Genomic DNA, 14,410 nt, shown 5'->3' on the forward strand with positions numbered 1-14,410 from the left:
TTTTCAAATAAAAAATACTTTAAAAAATAATATATACTAAAATCTTAATCACAATAAAAAAAAATCCAAAAAAAATAGAAGCCTCTTTTTATAACTTCCTTTCATATCTAGCAGTGAGAAATTATTTTTTTTTATTAATGTGGGTGTCCATGTCAGCTTATTTTTTAACTAATTTTAAAAACCTTAAAATTAATGAAAATATAAAACTTCAATAATTCTAAAATTTATAAAATTTTAATTAACAACCTCTGAAAAATAAATTCAAAAGCTAACAGTTACTCTACTCAGAGTTAACTGTTACGGGGATGATTTGTTAATAGCCCCTTCTCGACGAAAGGACAAGAAATGAGAAGTCAAAATATTGATGCGGCGAATTCATTGAGGTGGGGCTGTTGTAACCTGCAGCTTCTTAACTGGGAGCATCAATATTATTCCTGCAACTAGCTTGGAGACTTGCTTCATTGCAAACATAACACAACAACAAGGTCATAACATTAATGAATCATTTATTTTTCTGATAGAGTTCCATTGAGATAAAGTGGCTCGCAAACGACTGCCACATTGATACAGTGCATATGTAGATGAAAAGACTATGGCTGCGACCCTTGATGAGAGTAAAACATGTTTACAATAATATTATACGCTAATTATAAAGATGAAGGGGGAGTCGAGGCTTTGCCACTGCAACAGTTGGGTACTTTCTTTGTGTTGCCAATCCAAAAACCTCATCTCTTTTCACATCTTCTGGTTTCATTCCCGGAGGCAATTCCCAGGTGAATCCATGCAGCATGTTGGCCAAGCTAACAAGAATCATCTTCGTCCCAAGGGGATAGCCAGGGCACATTCTTCTCCCAGAACCAAACGGCAACAACTCAAAGTTATGTCCTTTAATATCAATTCCTTTACCGAAGAACCTTTCTGGCCTGAAATCTTCAGGATCTTCCCACAGATCAGGGTCTCTACCCATGCTCCATGTGTTAATGAAGATTCTAGTTCCTTTAGGGATGTCATAGCCACCAACTTTGCTATCTTGAAGGGCCAAATGGGGTGCAAGCATAACAGCAGATGGATGCATCCTCATTGCCTCTTTCATTATTGCTTCTATGTAAGGAAGTTGTGGGATGTCCTTCTCCTCCACCCATCTATCTCTCCCAACAACTCTATCCAGTTCGTCCGTTACTCTTTTGAATAACTGGGGCTTTTTCAAGAGTTCTGACATTGACCAATCCCCCATTGTAGCAGCGGTATCTGTTCCTCCAGCAATCAGGTCCTAGCCATCAACATGAACAACAACCATAAACATTTTGTTTTTTTGTTTCTGACATCGTTTTTTTTTCTTCTTTTTTTGGCAATAAAGCAAGTCTTTGAAAGCTAATTCGATGTATTTAAGATATATGGTCTATAAATAATTGGCTAGTGGTAAACAATTACTGCTATCTATATTCCACTTTAGCTCGCGCGGGTGCCAGTAGCTGTCAAGATGCTGCTTCTTTGAGGTTCAATTGATGTGCAAACTCCAAATTAATTAAGCTCGCAATCTTTAACCAATCTCTCATTGAGTTCTTTAAAAAAAATTCTCTCGTTTAGATTTTAAAAAATTCTCATCTTGTGCATGTACTCTTCAGAAGTGTTTCGACACAAAACATCAATCTCCATACAAAATAACGTTAGTATTTCTTACGAAAAAATTACGCTTGGATGGGTGATTCAACTGAAAGGTTCCTAATACTTTGAGAGCCTAATTGAGACAAAAAAAAATTATTTGAAACTTAATCAAGAATCCCTATATAATTGGAGGACTTATTTGAAATTTTCCCTAAATTTAGTGCCCACTCTACAGTCTTGAAACTCATTCGTGTATGAAAAATCGACACAGAAACAGTAAGATGGCAGGAAGATTAGGTAGATTCCTGCTTATCCCCATCAAATCATAATTTGTATGAAATAGAGACGACCATGTGATTAAAAAAGTGAAGGATTTTCTCTCTTTTTTAGAAAACGAGGTTACTTTTGAATTATGAATTATAGGAAAACGAAACAAAAAGAAGAGGAAAAGACAATTAAAAGAAAAAAAAATTATATTTATATATATATATATATATATATATATATAAAACAAAAAAATACCTGTGTCAGCCCCTTTATGTTGTCTCTAGTTAGCTTAACTTCAAGCTCAGGGTCATCAGCAAGCTGCAAGAGCAGATCCACCATGTCTTTGGGCTGCCAATTTTTGGTTGCTTTTCTCTTTGCGTTGTGTTCATCAATGACATGGTCATGGAACCTATCAAATCTTACCTTGAGCTCCTTCATTCTCCTGACATACCCCTGCAAGTCCAAGAAATCTAGCCACGGGATCCAGTCCCCAATGTTCAACACACCATTAAGCAAGAACAACTCATCGAGCATTTCTTGAAATTCCTCAAGTGTAACTATTTCTTTATCGGATTCCGATGCGCTAAAGTACTTCTTTCCCAACACTATCCTGCTAATAATGCTAAGAGTGTAATGAGAGAGATAATCTTTAAGCTCAATAGTCTTACCACAGTCGCGATATAGACGTCTTGTAAATTCCCTCATCTCCTCTATACGCATATACTCATAAGACTCCAGTCTTTTCGCACTAAACAGCTCAGTGAGGTAAATCTTACGACCTTGGCGCCAGTAAGGTCCATAGGGTGCCCAAGCTAGATCGGAATACTCATAAGTTGTGTACTTGCCAGCAGCAGTTTGAGGTCTGCTAGCAAACATGTGATCATAAGTCTTCAAGATCTGTTTTGCTATGTCTAGTGATGAGGTAACAAAAACTGGGTAGGACCCAAATTGGAGCTGCATCGTTTTACCATACTTGAGAGACAATTGATGAAGAGACTGGTGAGGGAGAGGACCAAGAAGGTCGAAATTGCCGATAATTGGCCATGGTTTAGGACCTGGTGGAAGTTTCAATGGGTTACGCCAGGATTTGAAAAACTTTGGGAGGTAAAGAAGAGCAAAAACCCATGCTAATACCAAAACAACCAACGAGAAAGCATCCATTGTTGAGATCAAATTCGTGGTTGTATTAGGTGGTGGTGTCACTGAGACTGGGTTTTGCATGATATTTATAGATAAATTTTGCAAATATAGGTGGCAAGTGGTCCAGACTACCGAGTCAAGGCAGTAAATTTCTAGTTTGTGTTTTATATTCGTTCTTTTTTAATGCAATGAACAAAAAAGCAAAGAGTATATGTGACTACAATTTATGAAAAAAAAATTGCAAAAATGTTTTTGGGTTAAATTCGAGCTGAAAATCCAACTAAATTAAACAAGATAACGTTGATCCAATAAAATTATAATACAAACTACAATTAAAAAATCATATGAAAATCATTAAAAATACTAGAAGAATATTTATCAAATAAATTCTTGGATAAACCATAATTAGCTAGCCAATCAATCTCTACAATAATTTTATAAAATTCTCTTGACCTAGCTAAATTCAAACCATTAATAAATACTCACATTTCTGCACATACTGACATGCATAGCTAGCCCTGTATTAAGTTTTCATATATATTCACAAAACATAGATTTTCAGTACTGCCTTGTTTGCAGCAAAGCATAAACCAGCAGTTGCAACATTTTTGTACATATGTTTTTTTTAATTATTATTATTATTATTTCTCTCCACATAAAAATTCAATGATATTTTTATTAATTTCACGGGTTAATCTATAAATCTTTTATTTATATAATTTTACAAGCCTATATGATTTTTCCAAAATTATTTTCTCATTCTCAAACATATCCTAATTAATTTTCTCCAAAATTCTTATATTTTAAAATAGGTCTATGTTTCAAAATATTTTTATAATTAGATATTAATTCAACGATGATTTAAATTACACAAATACATAAACATCTTTGTGGCATAATGATCGAAAATACCAAGATCAAAATCTCAACTTGTTACGTAATAAAACAATTTGATAAAATTCTACATAATATTATCAAAAGTGATAGGTTTTTTCATGAACATCATCAAAAGCACGTTGAAACTACCCAACAAGGATCGTCCAAAGTGGAAACGTTTTTCTCACATCACCTTCACAATCGAACATAGCATCATCGTAGATTAAGGAATGAACATTTAATCAATAATTGCTATGAAATATCAATCTCTTTCAACTAATCACATACAACTTACCACAATTTAAATTTAACAAAGGGACATCAAAACTTTATTACATGGATTTCTTAGTTTATTATTACAAATACATGCTAAATAATAGATGTCCAAGAAAATACCAGAGTTTATATATGTTTAAATCTATAAACTCAAGATAAACATGTTTAAATTTAAAAAAAATAATACTTATTTGTTAAAACACGTTAAAGTAAATAAATCATTTGTTGTTGTGAATAATGATTCTTTCATCCTTAAGATGTTATTGCTCATCATTTATGCAACTAGAATGCTTACAATATGTCTCTCAAGATTCCAACAACATCATCTTGATTTAGATGAACTTTTAAATAAGATCATTGAACCAAAATAAAATAACTCAAATACCTCTCAACAAGATGAACCAAAGCTCTAGATTTAAAAGGAAAATCAAAGTTTAAAATGAAAAAAAAAACTAAAATATAAGTTGAGAAAGAGTGTTTAAAAATCTAACAAACATTAGTTAGAAACTCTTCATTTATGTTTTATAGTGAGTTTTAAAAGTTAAAAGGGTAAAGATTTAATAAGAATTAATTCATATTATTATTGATCTTTGATTAGTTATTATAAATGAAGAATTAAATCTAAAAAATTAAGGGTTTTTTTAGATTAATTTTTTATTTATTCATAATTTATTTAAACTAAATAAATTTATTTATTGATAAAACTATATCCCAGGTAATTCCTAAAATTGTGTAATACACTAGTGAAACGCGACCATTTTTAAGGAGAGAAAGACATACAGATTAAATTTTCGTACAAGCTGATGTGTTAATTTATAAATAATCAAATATGAGTATAAATAATTCATTTCATATGAAAAAGAAAAGTAACTGGTACGTACATGTTTTTGTATACAAATTTATCATAAAAGGTTTGTGCGTAAAGCATCACTCATTCGAGGGAGGAGGGCCTTTTTGAAGAACTCTCCTTTTACAGGTGTTTGATTGAGCGATGTCAATTCGAGGACCCAAATATATATATATAGGAAATTCCGAAGTTGATGTTTTTAACATCCATGCCATGTAATTTTAGAGTGTGTATGAAAGTGTGGAAGTGATTGCTTTTCAAATAACTTTTCGTGCTGAAATACATGCCAATAGTATTTTTTTTATTTTTTAAAAATTATTTTTAACATCAGCACATCAAAACGATCCAAAAAGTACAAACCGCACTCAATTTTAACAAAAACAAATCAAAATTTAATGAAATGCAGGTTGAAATGCACAGCCAAACAGACCCTTAGTCAACACTAAACAGTACTTTAATTATGGCAACAATTACTAGAAACGTGTATTTTTTAAAAAAAATTAATATGAATGTGTAGCTAAATTTTATAAATATTTTAATTAATTTTATGAATTTTAAAGTTAACAGTTATATAAATTTTTAATGACTCTTAAGAAATTTAAACTGATAAATTGAATAATTATACACCTTGTAACAAAAAAAAAACTTATTTGGTAAATTAAATAAAAATATATAGTTAATATAATTAAATATGTAAGGATATATTAAAAAAGTAGTATTTTTTAAGCTTGTGACCAAAAATAAAAAATCTCATTATTAGTTTTTAATTAAGTTGAAAATTAAACATAAGAAAATAATGAATCTATATAATTTATAATCCCCAAGAAATTTATTTGAGAGAATCTTTACATTAACCGAATCCGATCAAGATTTTAGTATTCGAGATGCAATTACGTACCAAACCAGAACAGTAAATCTCCTTTAAAAATATAAGGAAGCACTTTATTACAGAAGCAAGCAATCACCGGAATCATTCGCCTGTAATACTTATAGTTTGTCGAGACACTGAGAGACAAAAGGAGAAAAAAATACTTTTTTTTTTTTTGAAGTGACGGAACGAACCAGACAACACGAGCAAAAGAAAACACTTTTGGGTTTGGTAAATGTCAGAGGAAAGGTAGTAAGATTTTTTTTTTTTTTTTTTTTTAAAAAAGAATGCATAACTTAGAGTGCGTTTATTACTATGATTCAAGGAGTATTTTTTTATTTTAAAATATATTAAAATATTTTTTTAATTTATTTTTAATATAAGTACATCAAAACAATTTAAAAATAAAAAAATATTTAAAGTAAAAAAATATATATTTTTCAAAAATATTTTTGCTCAAAAAAACAAATGGTGATTTAATTTTCTAGTGAAAAAAATATTTAATAGAAGTATAAAAAATTTAGTGGTATTTTATTTGTGTAAACAATAAAGAGAGGGTTGATGTTTGTTTAGGGGATGGAGAAGAAAGGAAAATGAAGAGAGAAAGAGAGAGTATTTTCACTTTGGTAAGAAATTAATAGTATTTTCTATTTGGTAACGCGGTTTATACTACTTTTTAAATAGAATTTTGCTTGAAAAAATATCAAATTAATATTTTTACATGTTTTTCAATAATTTAAATATTTTTATATAAAACAAAATCTAAAATAAATATAATTTTAATATATTTTTAATTAAAAATTACTCCGGTGAAAAAACATAACATTACCAAACTCATATCAATATAACTTTCTCATTTTTGCTTAGTTAAAACCATTGGATGATCAAAAGAATTGTTTCTCAACATTTCATTATTTCTTTTCTTGAAAGAGTAAAATAATTTTTTAAATCTTGTTTTTTAAATTACTTCTCACTTAAAAATACATCAAAATAATAATAATTTTTATTTTTAAAAATTATCTTTGATATCGGTACACCAAAATAATTTAAAAATATATATAATAAATTAATTTAAAAGAAAAAAACATAAATATTTAAAAAACACCATTTCAACCGTACATTTAAAAAAAGATTACATACTTTGTTTATCATGCACGCTGCTCTCACCAAAACATTACGAGAATCTTGTTTTGTTATAGATTTTAGACTCTCAATATATACACTGTGGGTAGTAGAGTTTCTTTCTTAAGCCCGGCTCTCTGTACTGGTTGATTCTCATCTTTAATTGAAATATTGTTTGTTTTTGTGTTTTAAAAAAAATTAAATTTTTTATTTTTTTTCAAATTAATATTATTTTGATGTTGAAATATTAAATTTTAAAAAAAAAAAATTAAAAAAATAATTTTAATATATTTTTAAACTAAAACTATCTAAAAAAAGGGCTGTTATACCCACAAACTCCCCTGGAAAGAGGAAGTAGTTGTTTGGCTGTCAGACTTAATTCAACAACCCCGCTCGTGGCCTTACTCGCAAGAGTGTTATGTAGCTGAAAATTCTGATGGACCATCCTTTTTTTAGCTATTTTATTTTAGCTGGCATTTACATTATGTGATTAGAAAGCAACAAGGGAACATCACTAAGGGTTCAATGATAAAAATTTAAGATTAAAAAATTTATTTTTTCTGTGGTTTCAGATTCGAACCCTATAGTTGTTAATATAATGATCACTAGAGACTTATATGGCCGTTAACTTCAGGACCTGTGAGATTAGTCGAAGTAGGCGCAAGCTAACCCGGATACCCATATTAATAAAATATAAAAAATTCAACGACAGCAGATTTATAGATTATTACAATATTAAAAACGTCTCACAACTTTTGAAAAAAACATGCTCTTCTATTCTTAAATAAAAAGAAAGAAAAAGAAGGGTTCCTGTCATAAGATAAGAGAAACCGAAGGTCGAAGAAGCGTGGCCGTTAGGCTTAACAAGAAGTCAGCACTAATGGTAGTCTTAATATACAAAAAGCCTTACCAAACTCAACTCAACTCAACTCAACCAACATTCAATTCTTGACATGGATGCATGTCTGGCTCTACTTGTAACTTAATTTGCCATGTTTTTTTTATGTTTTGTTTTTTATTTAATAATAAAGGGTGTTCTCCTGATAATTTTCGTGTCCATTCGAAAATTAATTTTTCCCTCAATAATTCTAAAAGCACACTGCGTATCATTAAGATATATTTCAAAAAATTTAAGAAATCTTCTGAATATTGATCGCAGAATTTAAGGAAAAAAGATAAAGAAAACGAATTTTTTACCATTCAATCGAATACTCTGCCGCCAACAGCAACCTTCCAAGTAACATACAAATCAATTATGGATATGTTTTGAATGTGGACCAAACCGTGTTCTTACAAATTTTAAATTTAGTTTTTGTTTAAAATATTTTTTTTTGTTTTTAGATCGTTTTAATGTGCTGATATTAAAAATAACTTTTAAAAAATTAAATATTTTTTTATTTTAATATATTTTTAAACGAAAAGTATTTTGAATCACTATCATTACCACAATTCCAAATAAATTCTACATCAGTGATCATGAAGAACTCAACTATCTTCAATTCCAAAAAACTCTTAAGAGTTCTCTTTAGTAGGGAAGTAGAATCTTCAAGATCCGACAAGAGTTAAAATGAATAATCGAAAAACCTGTTTGTTTTTTTTTTCATTCAAAATATGTTTTTTTAAAATTTTTAATTTTTTTAATATAGAGACATAAGATATAATTTTAAACCTCAATTCCAAAATCTCTCAAAAGTTCTCTTTGTTCAAGGAATAAAATCTCGAAAATATTTGAATTATTTTATTTAATATTATTTTAAATCAAGAATATTAAAAATAAATTTTAAACCATTGATTCCAAAATCTCTTAAGAATTCTCTTCGTTCGAGAAATAGAATCTAGAATATACGGCGACAGTGCAAATAATCAACACTAATTCGTCACACATTACATAAAAGTCTTTAGCATATAATTAATTCTTCAGGATTTCATCACACACGTGTCGAGAGTGAGAGCTTGTATTTCCCAGTGTAATTGTTATTTGATTTGATTTGATTTTATTTTTAAAAAATAAATAAATAAAAACCTGCATCGCATCGATTAGTGAACCATACATACATCTTGACGTGAAGGATGACCCTACCGAATTCATTTTTGTGCCGGTCGGCGATGATGGCAATAAATGGGAAGCCTATTGTATATTGTCATTAAATGAACACACCAACCTTCAATTTGGCTTCTAGCTTTCTTTCCTTTTCTTTTCTTTTAAAGGCATGTGGTACCGACTCTCCAAATATAAATGGCTAGACTGGCTTCGCCACCAGTTTCTCATCCGCAGATCGCGAACAAGCGAGCACCGCTAGTCTAAAATGTTTTTTTTTTTTTCCATAAAACAAGTTGCCAACATGTCAAATAACTATGGTCACAGATTTAAGTTTTTAGTTTTGGTTTTAATAATAATTTTATATTATTTTCTAATTTATTTATTTGAATAAAAACTCTTTTGGGCTAACACACTTATTTGAACGAAAGTCTTTTAAATTTAAAATTTATACAAGTTTATAATATTTTATGATCAATAAGTTTCTGATATTATATTAATAATTATTTCTATTTAATAATAGTTCAAATTATTAGTTAAGGTCTAACTAATAGTTTTTTTTATTTAAAGAGAGCAAATGAGAATTTTTTTTCGCAAATAAGCACCATTAAAAAAAAAGAAGGAATGGGGGAATAGTAGTCTGTTTGGGAGTATAGTTGCGGTTGCTTTTCACAGTGCTTTTCGTTCTGAAATGCTTCAAAATAATATATTTTTTTTATTTTTTAAAAATTATTTTTAAGATCAGCGTATCAAAACGAACCAAAACACAAAAATTTTTTTAGCAAAAACAAAAATTAAATTTTTGATTAGTAGAACAACAACCTGATAAAATCTTAATAAATAAATAAAGAATCGTGTTATTAAAAATAGCACATCCTTTAAAAATATAAAATAAAAATTAAAAACACCTGGTAAGGCAACCTTCACAATATTTTTTAGAATGTGAAGATGACACTATATCAGTAGCACAATCTTCATGACTTCTAATTTTTTAATGTTAGCGTAACCTTTTAAAATCTTAAAGATTGCGCTGCCCTCAGTATACTCTTAGCATAGCAATTTTGCAAATTATTTTTATCACTTGTTTTATTTTTTATTTATTAAAAAAAACTCATAAAAATTCCAAATGACCCACTAGACTACCAGTGTTGTTTCTGAGAAAAGTACCACCAGGATGCTTGCAACAATGGTTTTCGAGTCATTGGTTATGGTCAGATTTAGAGAGTGTTTGGTTTGAAGGTATAATAGTTATTTTTTAAAAATATAATATTTTTAAAGTATAAATCACGTCTTCAAAAACTAAAAATACATGTTTTTTGCATGTATCCTATAAAAATAAAAACTAAAGCCACTTCCAAACCAAACACCCTTTTAGATTAGGAAAGTGTTCATCCTAAATAACAAAATCTCTCCAAAATAAAAACTCAGACAGTTGTTAAAGGTATATAAGTTATAGAAAATATATAATTTCCTCCATGGTTCAATTCGTTTTGATTTTAAATGTTCTTTTAAAAAACAACTCTATCAAATCAAAAAAAACCAAATAAAAAAAATCATTATGAAATAAAGTAACATTAAATTAAAGTCTATAAAAAAAATAGCCTAACAAAAGGAACATTAATTTAAATTGAAATTATTCAGTTTTAACAAATATAAAACTAAGCCAAACCAGTTTGTTTAGTTCTTTTATATAGTTTGGTTTAATTTTTTTTAAAAAAAATTGTTTAGATACATTTTTTGGTCCAACCAAACTATTTGATCCAATCCTCACTTCTAATACACCTAGTGGGATCTTTAAGTTACATGAGTGCTTATTTATTTATTGGATGTCTTGTGTATTTTTTTTTATGCCTATATTGCTTTTTTATTTTAAAAAGATATTCAAACATATTTATATCTGAATTTTGACTCTCATATAGAGTAAATCAAATAGCATGAAATTTGTACCAAATTTGTAAAAAAAAAAATTTCTTCAAAGTTTTTCTATACTTTTCAGAGTTATAAGTTGAGAAAATTTTATAATAATTTTTTTTTTTTACCAAGATGGGTGTTGTTTGGAGGCATATAAAGCCTTTTATACTATATTATTGTTATCAAATCCTTGTTGCTTTTGATTGCATGTAATCTCAGCTTTCCTTGTAGCAAAGATCACCCAAAATCAAGATATAATTAAGGATTTATAGTTAGCGTTTAGTTGCTATTTCAAAATAAAAAAACAAAAATAATGGAATCAACATAAACAAGATAGAAAAGAAGGCAAACATAATTGTGATTAGTAGTGATGTATAAAATAAAGTGACTGTTTTTGTATCCTGTTTGGTTATAGTGGATAAGACAGAATAAAATAAAATAAAATTCATTTTACCATTAATATGTATTGTTGTCAAACTTACATATTTTAAAAAATAATTAGATATTTATTTTAGTTTAGTTTATATTGAGTGTTGAAATTAATAATATTATAATAATCCTAATTATAAAATCAGGACCGACTTGACAGGTTGATCTCCCAATCCATGACTTAAACCTTGTCTCGGGTCGACTCTCTAGTCAAGTTTTAAAACTATGATAATAATTATTTTTATTCATATGTTGACTTGAGTCAACCTGTGTTGACCCTCTTGACTTGTTATATGGTCGTTGCCTTGATTGACCCTCAAGTTAGGTTTTAAAACTATGATAATAATTATTTTTGTCCTTATGTTAATTCGGGTTAATGGTTAACCACACTCGTGACTCGGGCCTTGCCTCGGACTAACCTCTAAATTGAGTTTTAAAACTATGATAATAATCATTTTTATTCTTACGCTGACTTGGGTCAACCCGAGTCTAGGCCGATCCTGAAACGAGTTTAAAAACTATGATAATAATTACTTTTATTCTTACATTTACTTGGGTTAACTTAGGTTTGGGCCAACTCTCAAATTGAGTTTTAAATTATGATAATAATTACTTTTATTCTTATGCTGACTTGGGTTAACCCGAGTTTGGGTCAACCCTCAAATTGAGTTTTAAAATTATGATAATAATTATTTTTATTCTTATGCTAACTTGGGTAAACCCGGGTCAACTTGACTCTTGACCCGGGCTTAGCCCCAAATCAACCATTGAGTTAGGTTTTAAAACTATGATAATAATCTTTTTTATTCTTACATGTCTTTAAAGAATAATTTTGAAATTAAATTTTTTTTACAAGGATATTTTAGAAATAAAAAAAAAATATTATCCTCAAAGACATGTACCCTCTATAACTCTTATTTTGGAATACAGAAATTCACTTCAAAATTGTTTTAGAGACAGATTTATTTTAATATATAGGTTTTTGTCTTTTTAACTGAATATATTTTTGTCTTTATTGTATTTGTCTATTCTTTCTTAGGACAGTAACCAAACACTACCATAAGATTGCAAAGTACACAACTCAAATATGGATTTTTTTATTAATTTTGAGTGTTTTCTAGGGTTTAACGATGACCTCAAAAACAAACTTCACCCCTTTTTTTTGTTTGTTTATTACTAAAACATCTCATTATAGGTTATGTAAATCATAAATTATAAACAAAGCTAAAAGAAAATAGAAAAAACACTATTTAATTTACTGTAATGCCAAACTCAAAATTATTGTGGATTGCTGCTTTGTTCAATTCATAGTGGTCCTCACTTTTAACCTTTTTTTTATTTTTTGTTCATATATTGCTTCTTTGCCACAACACTTTTTTTTTTTTCTATTTTCATCTTAAAACATATTTTATATTTTTTTTAAATCTCAAAACAAGCCACACCACCACCACCACCATCTTTCTCTTCTATCGTTCTTCCCTCTCCATCAAATAGCCATCACAACAACCCACAAGCCTCCACACTACAAATCCTTTTTTCACCAAATTATCCTTTTTGGTGACCATACAACACGAACCATACCTAAACATCCATCATAATTGAACCCATCACGAAGCATATGCTCACCATAATGAAAGCCATCGATACATCATTGTCCTATAAATAAAATGTTGCTACCATAATCCCAAATCAAAACAACCAACACAACTTATATACTTAATTTTTATGTGATTTTTACTGTATTCTAACCCTTAATTTTGTGCTACTTTATCTTTAGTTTTTTTTATATATAGTTTTTATTTATTTTATCTATTTTATGTAGCAAGAAATAAATTCATGAAATTATGTACTTTGGAGAGAAAAATTAATATTCAATCCTTGAATTCTAGCTAACCATTGATCCTAGTTGGATTTAGGATTATGGTATCGAGAAAGCATGTTTAGAAGCCAACTATATGAGAAAATTCACCTTGAAAAGGTTTGGTTGGACTTGTGCATATATTTTGGAAAGAAAGGAAAGAGAACAGTGAAATTTTCTCTTATATGAATAAGAAATTTCTTTAATAGAAATTTCACGAACATGTCTCAATAAATTAAGAATAAATTTATCTACAGATATCTAAATTAAGCGACTTTGGTGTCAAAAGAAATATAAAAGGGAATTATACAACTTTGATACTACAAACTTTCTCAATGTAACGTCCCTATTTTTAATGTATTTTCACAATAAACATTCAATACTCAACAAGTTTTGTTTCAATTGTTGTTAATCCTTTAAGATTGATTTATCCTCTCTTAAAATTTCTATAAAATTTCAGCAGAGTTTTCTTTATATATGGGACATCCTAAATTTTAACATAGTCTTGTACACTTCTAAAATCAATCTCCCATCATCTGATCTAATCATCTTGAATCAAGACCACATCATTATACATAAGAATAGACAACATCTATTCTTCTAAATCATCATTTGACATTTCACATAGATTATAAAGCATACAAATTTAAAACACAAGAATCTTAAACAACACAAATAAAATATGCATTTAATTGGTACTTGGACAATTGTAAACTAAAAACATTAACAAAAGTTCTAAAACATATTCCTATTTAAAACAAGAGAACAAACATGGATATGGTTAAATTCACGATCTAACTTCATTTAATTACACTAAATATGACATAGATGTTCTAATTTTATTTATGATAACAACATTAAATTTGATTACACAAAATAAGATACATTCATACATTCGAATATGTTACAATCTAAATCCAAAATACATTTTTCCCCATTACTAATCTATCAAAATAAGTTATATGAAAAGGCCAACTATTCTACAAGAGTTTCTATAATAAATATTGCAATTGCATTAACACAAATTAAAGACAATTAAGACATGTATATGACAGGTTTTATAGTAACACACTACACTTTAATTCCATGCTTAAATAATTCTTCAACTCAAATACTCATATTCTTTTAAAATATAACATTCTTAACTTCAGAACAATCATAATATATCCACTT

General features: G+C 28.5%; 1 protein-coding gene across 1 annotated transcript; it reads right to left on the reverse strand.

Annotated features, from left to right (window-relative positions):
- Positions 1 to 489: 489 nt before the first annotated feature.
- LOC133689804 (trimethyltridecatetraene synthase-like) lies at positions 490 to 3,084 on the reverse strand. Its single transcript, XM_062109856.1, has 2 exons — positions 2,128 to 3,084; positions 490 to 1,270 (listed from the first exon to the last, which is right to left on the reverse strand). The coding sequence occupies exons 1-2, from the start codon at positions 3,031 to 3,033 to the stop codon at positions 644 to 646; spliced, it is 1,533 nt and encodes a 510-aa protein (XP_061965840.1). The 5' UTR covers positions 3,034 to 3,084; the 3' UTR covers positions 490 to 643.
- Between the last annotated feature and the right edge of the window lie 11,326 nt (positions 3,085 to 14,410).

The sequence above is a fragment of the Populus nigra genome, chromosome 3, assembly GCF_951802175.1.
Source record: "Populus nigra chromosome 3, ddPopNigr1.1, whole genome shotgun sequence".
NCBI classification, from domain to species: domain Eukaryota; kingdom Viridiplantae; phylum Streptophyta; class Magnoliopsida; order Malpighiales; family Salicaceae; genus Populus; species Populus nigra.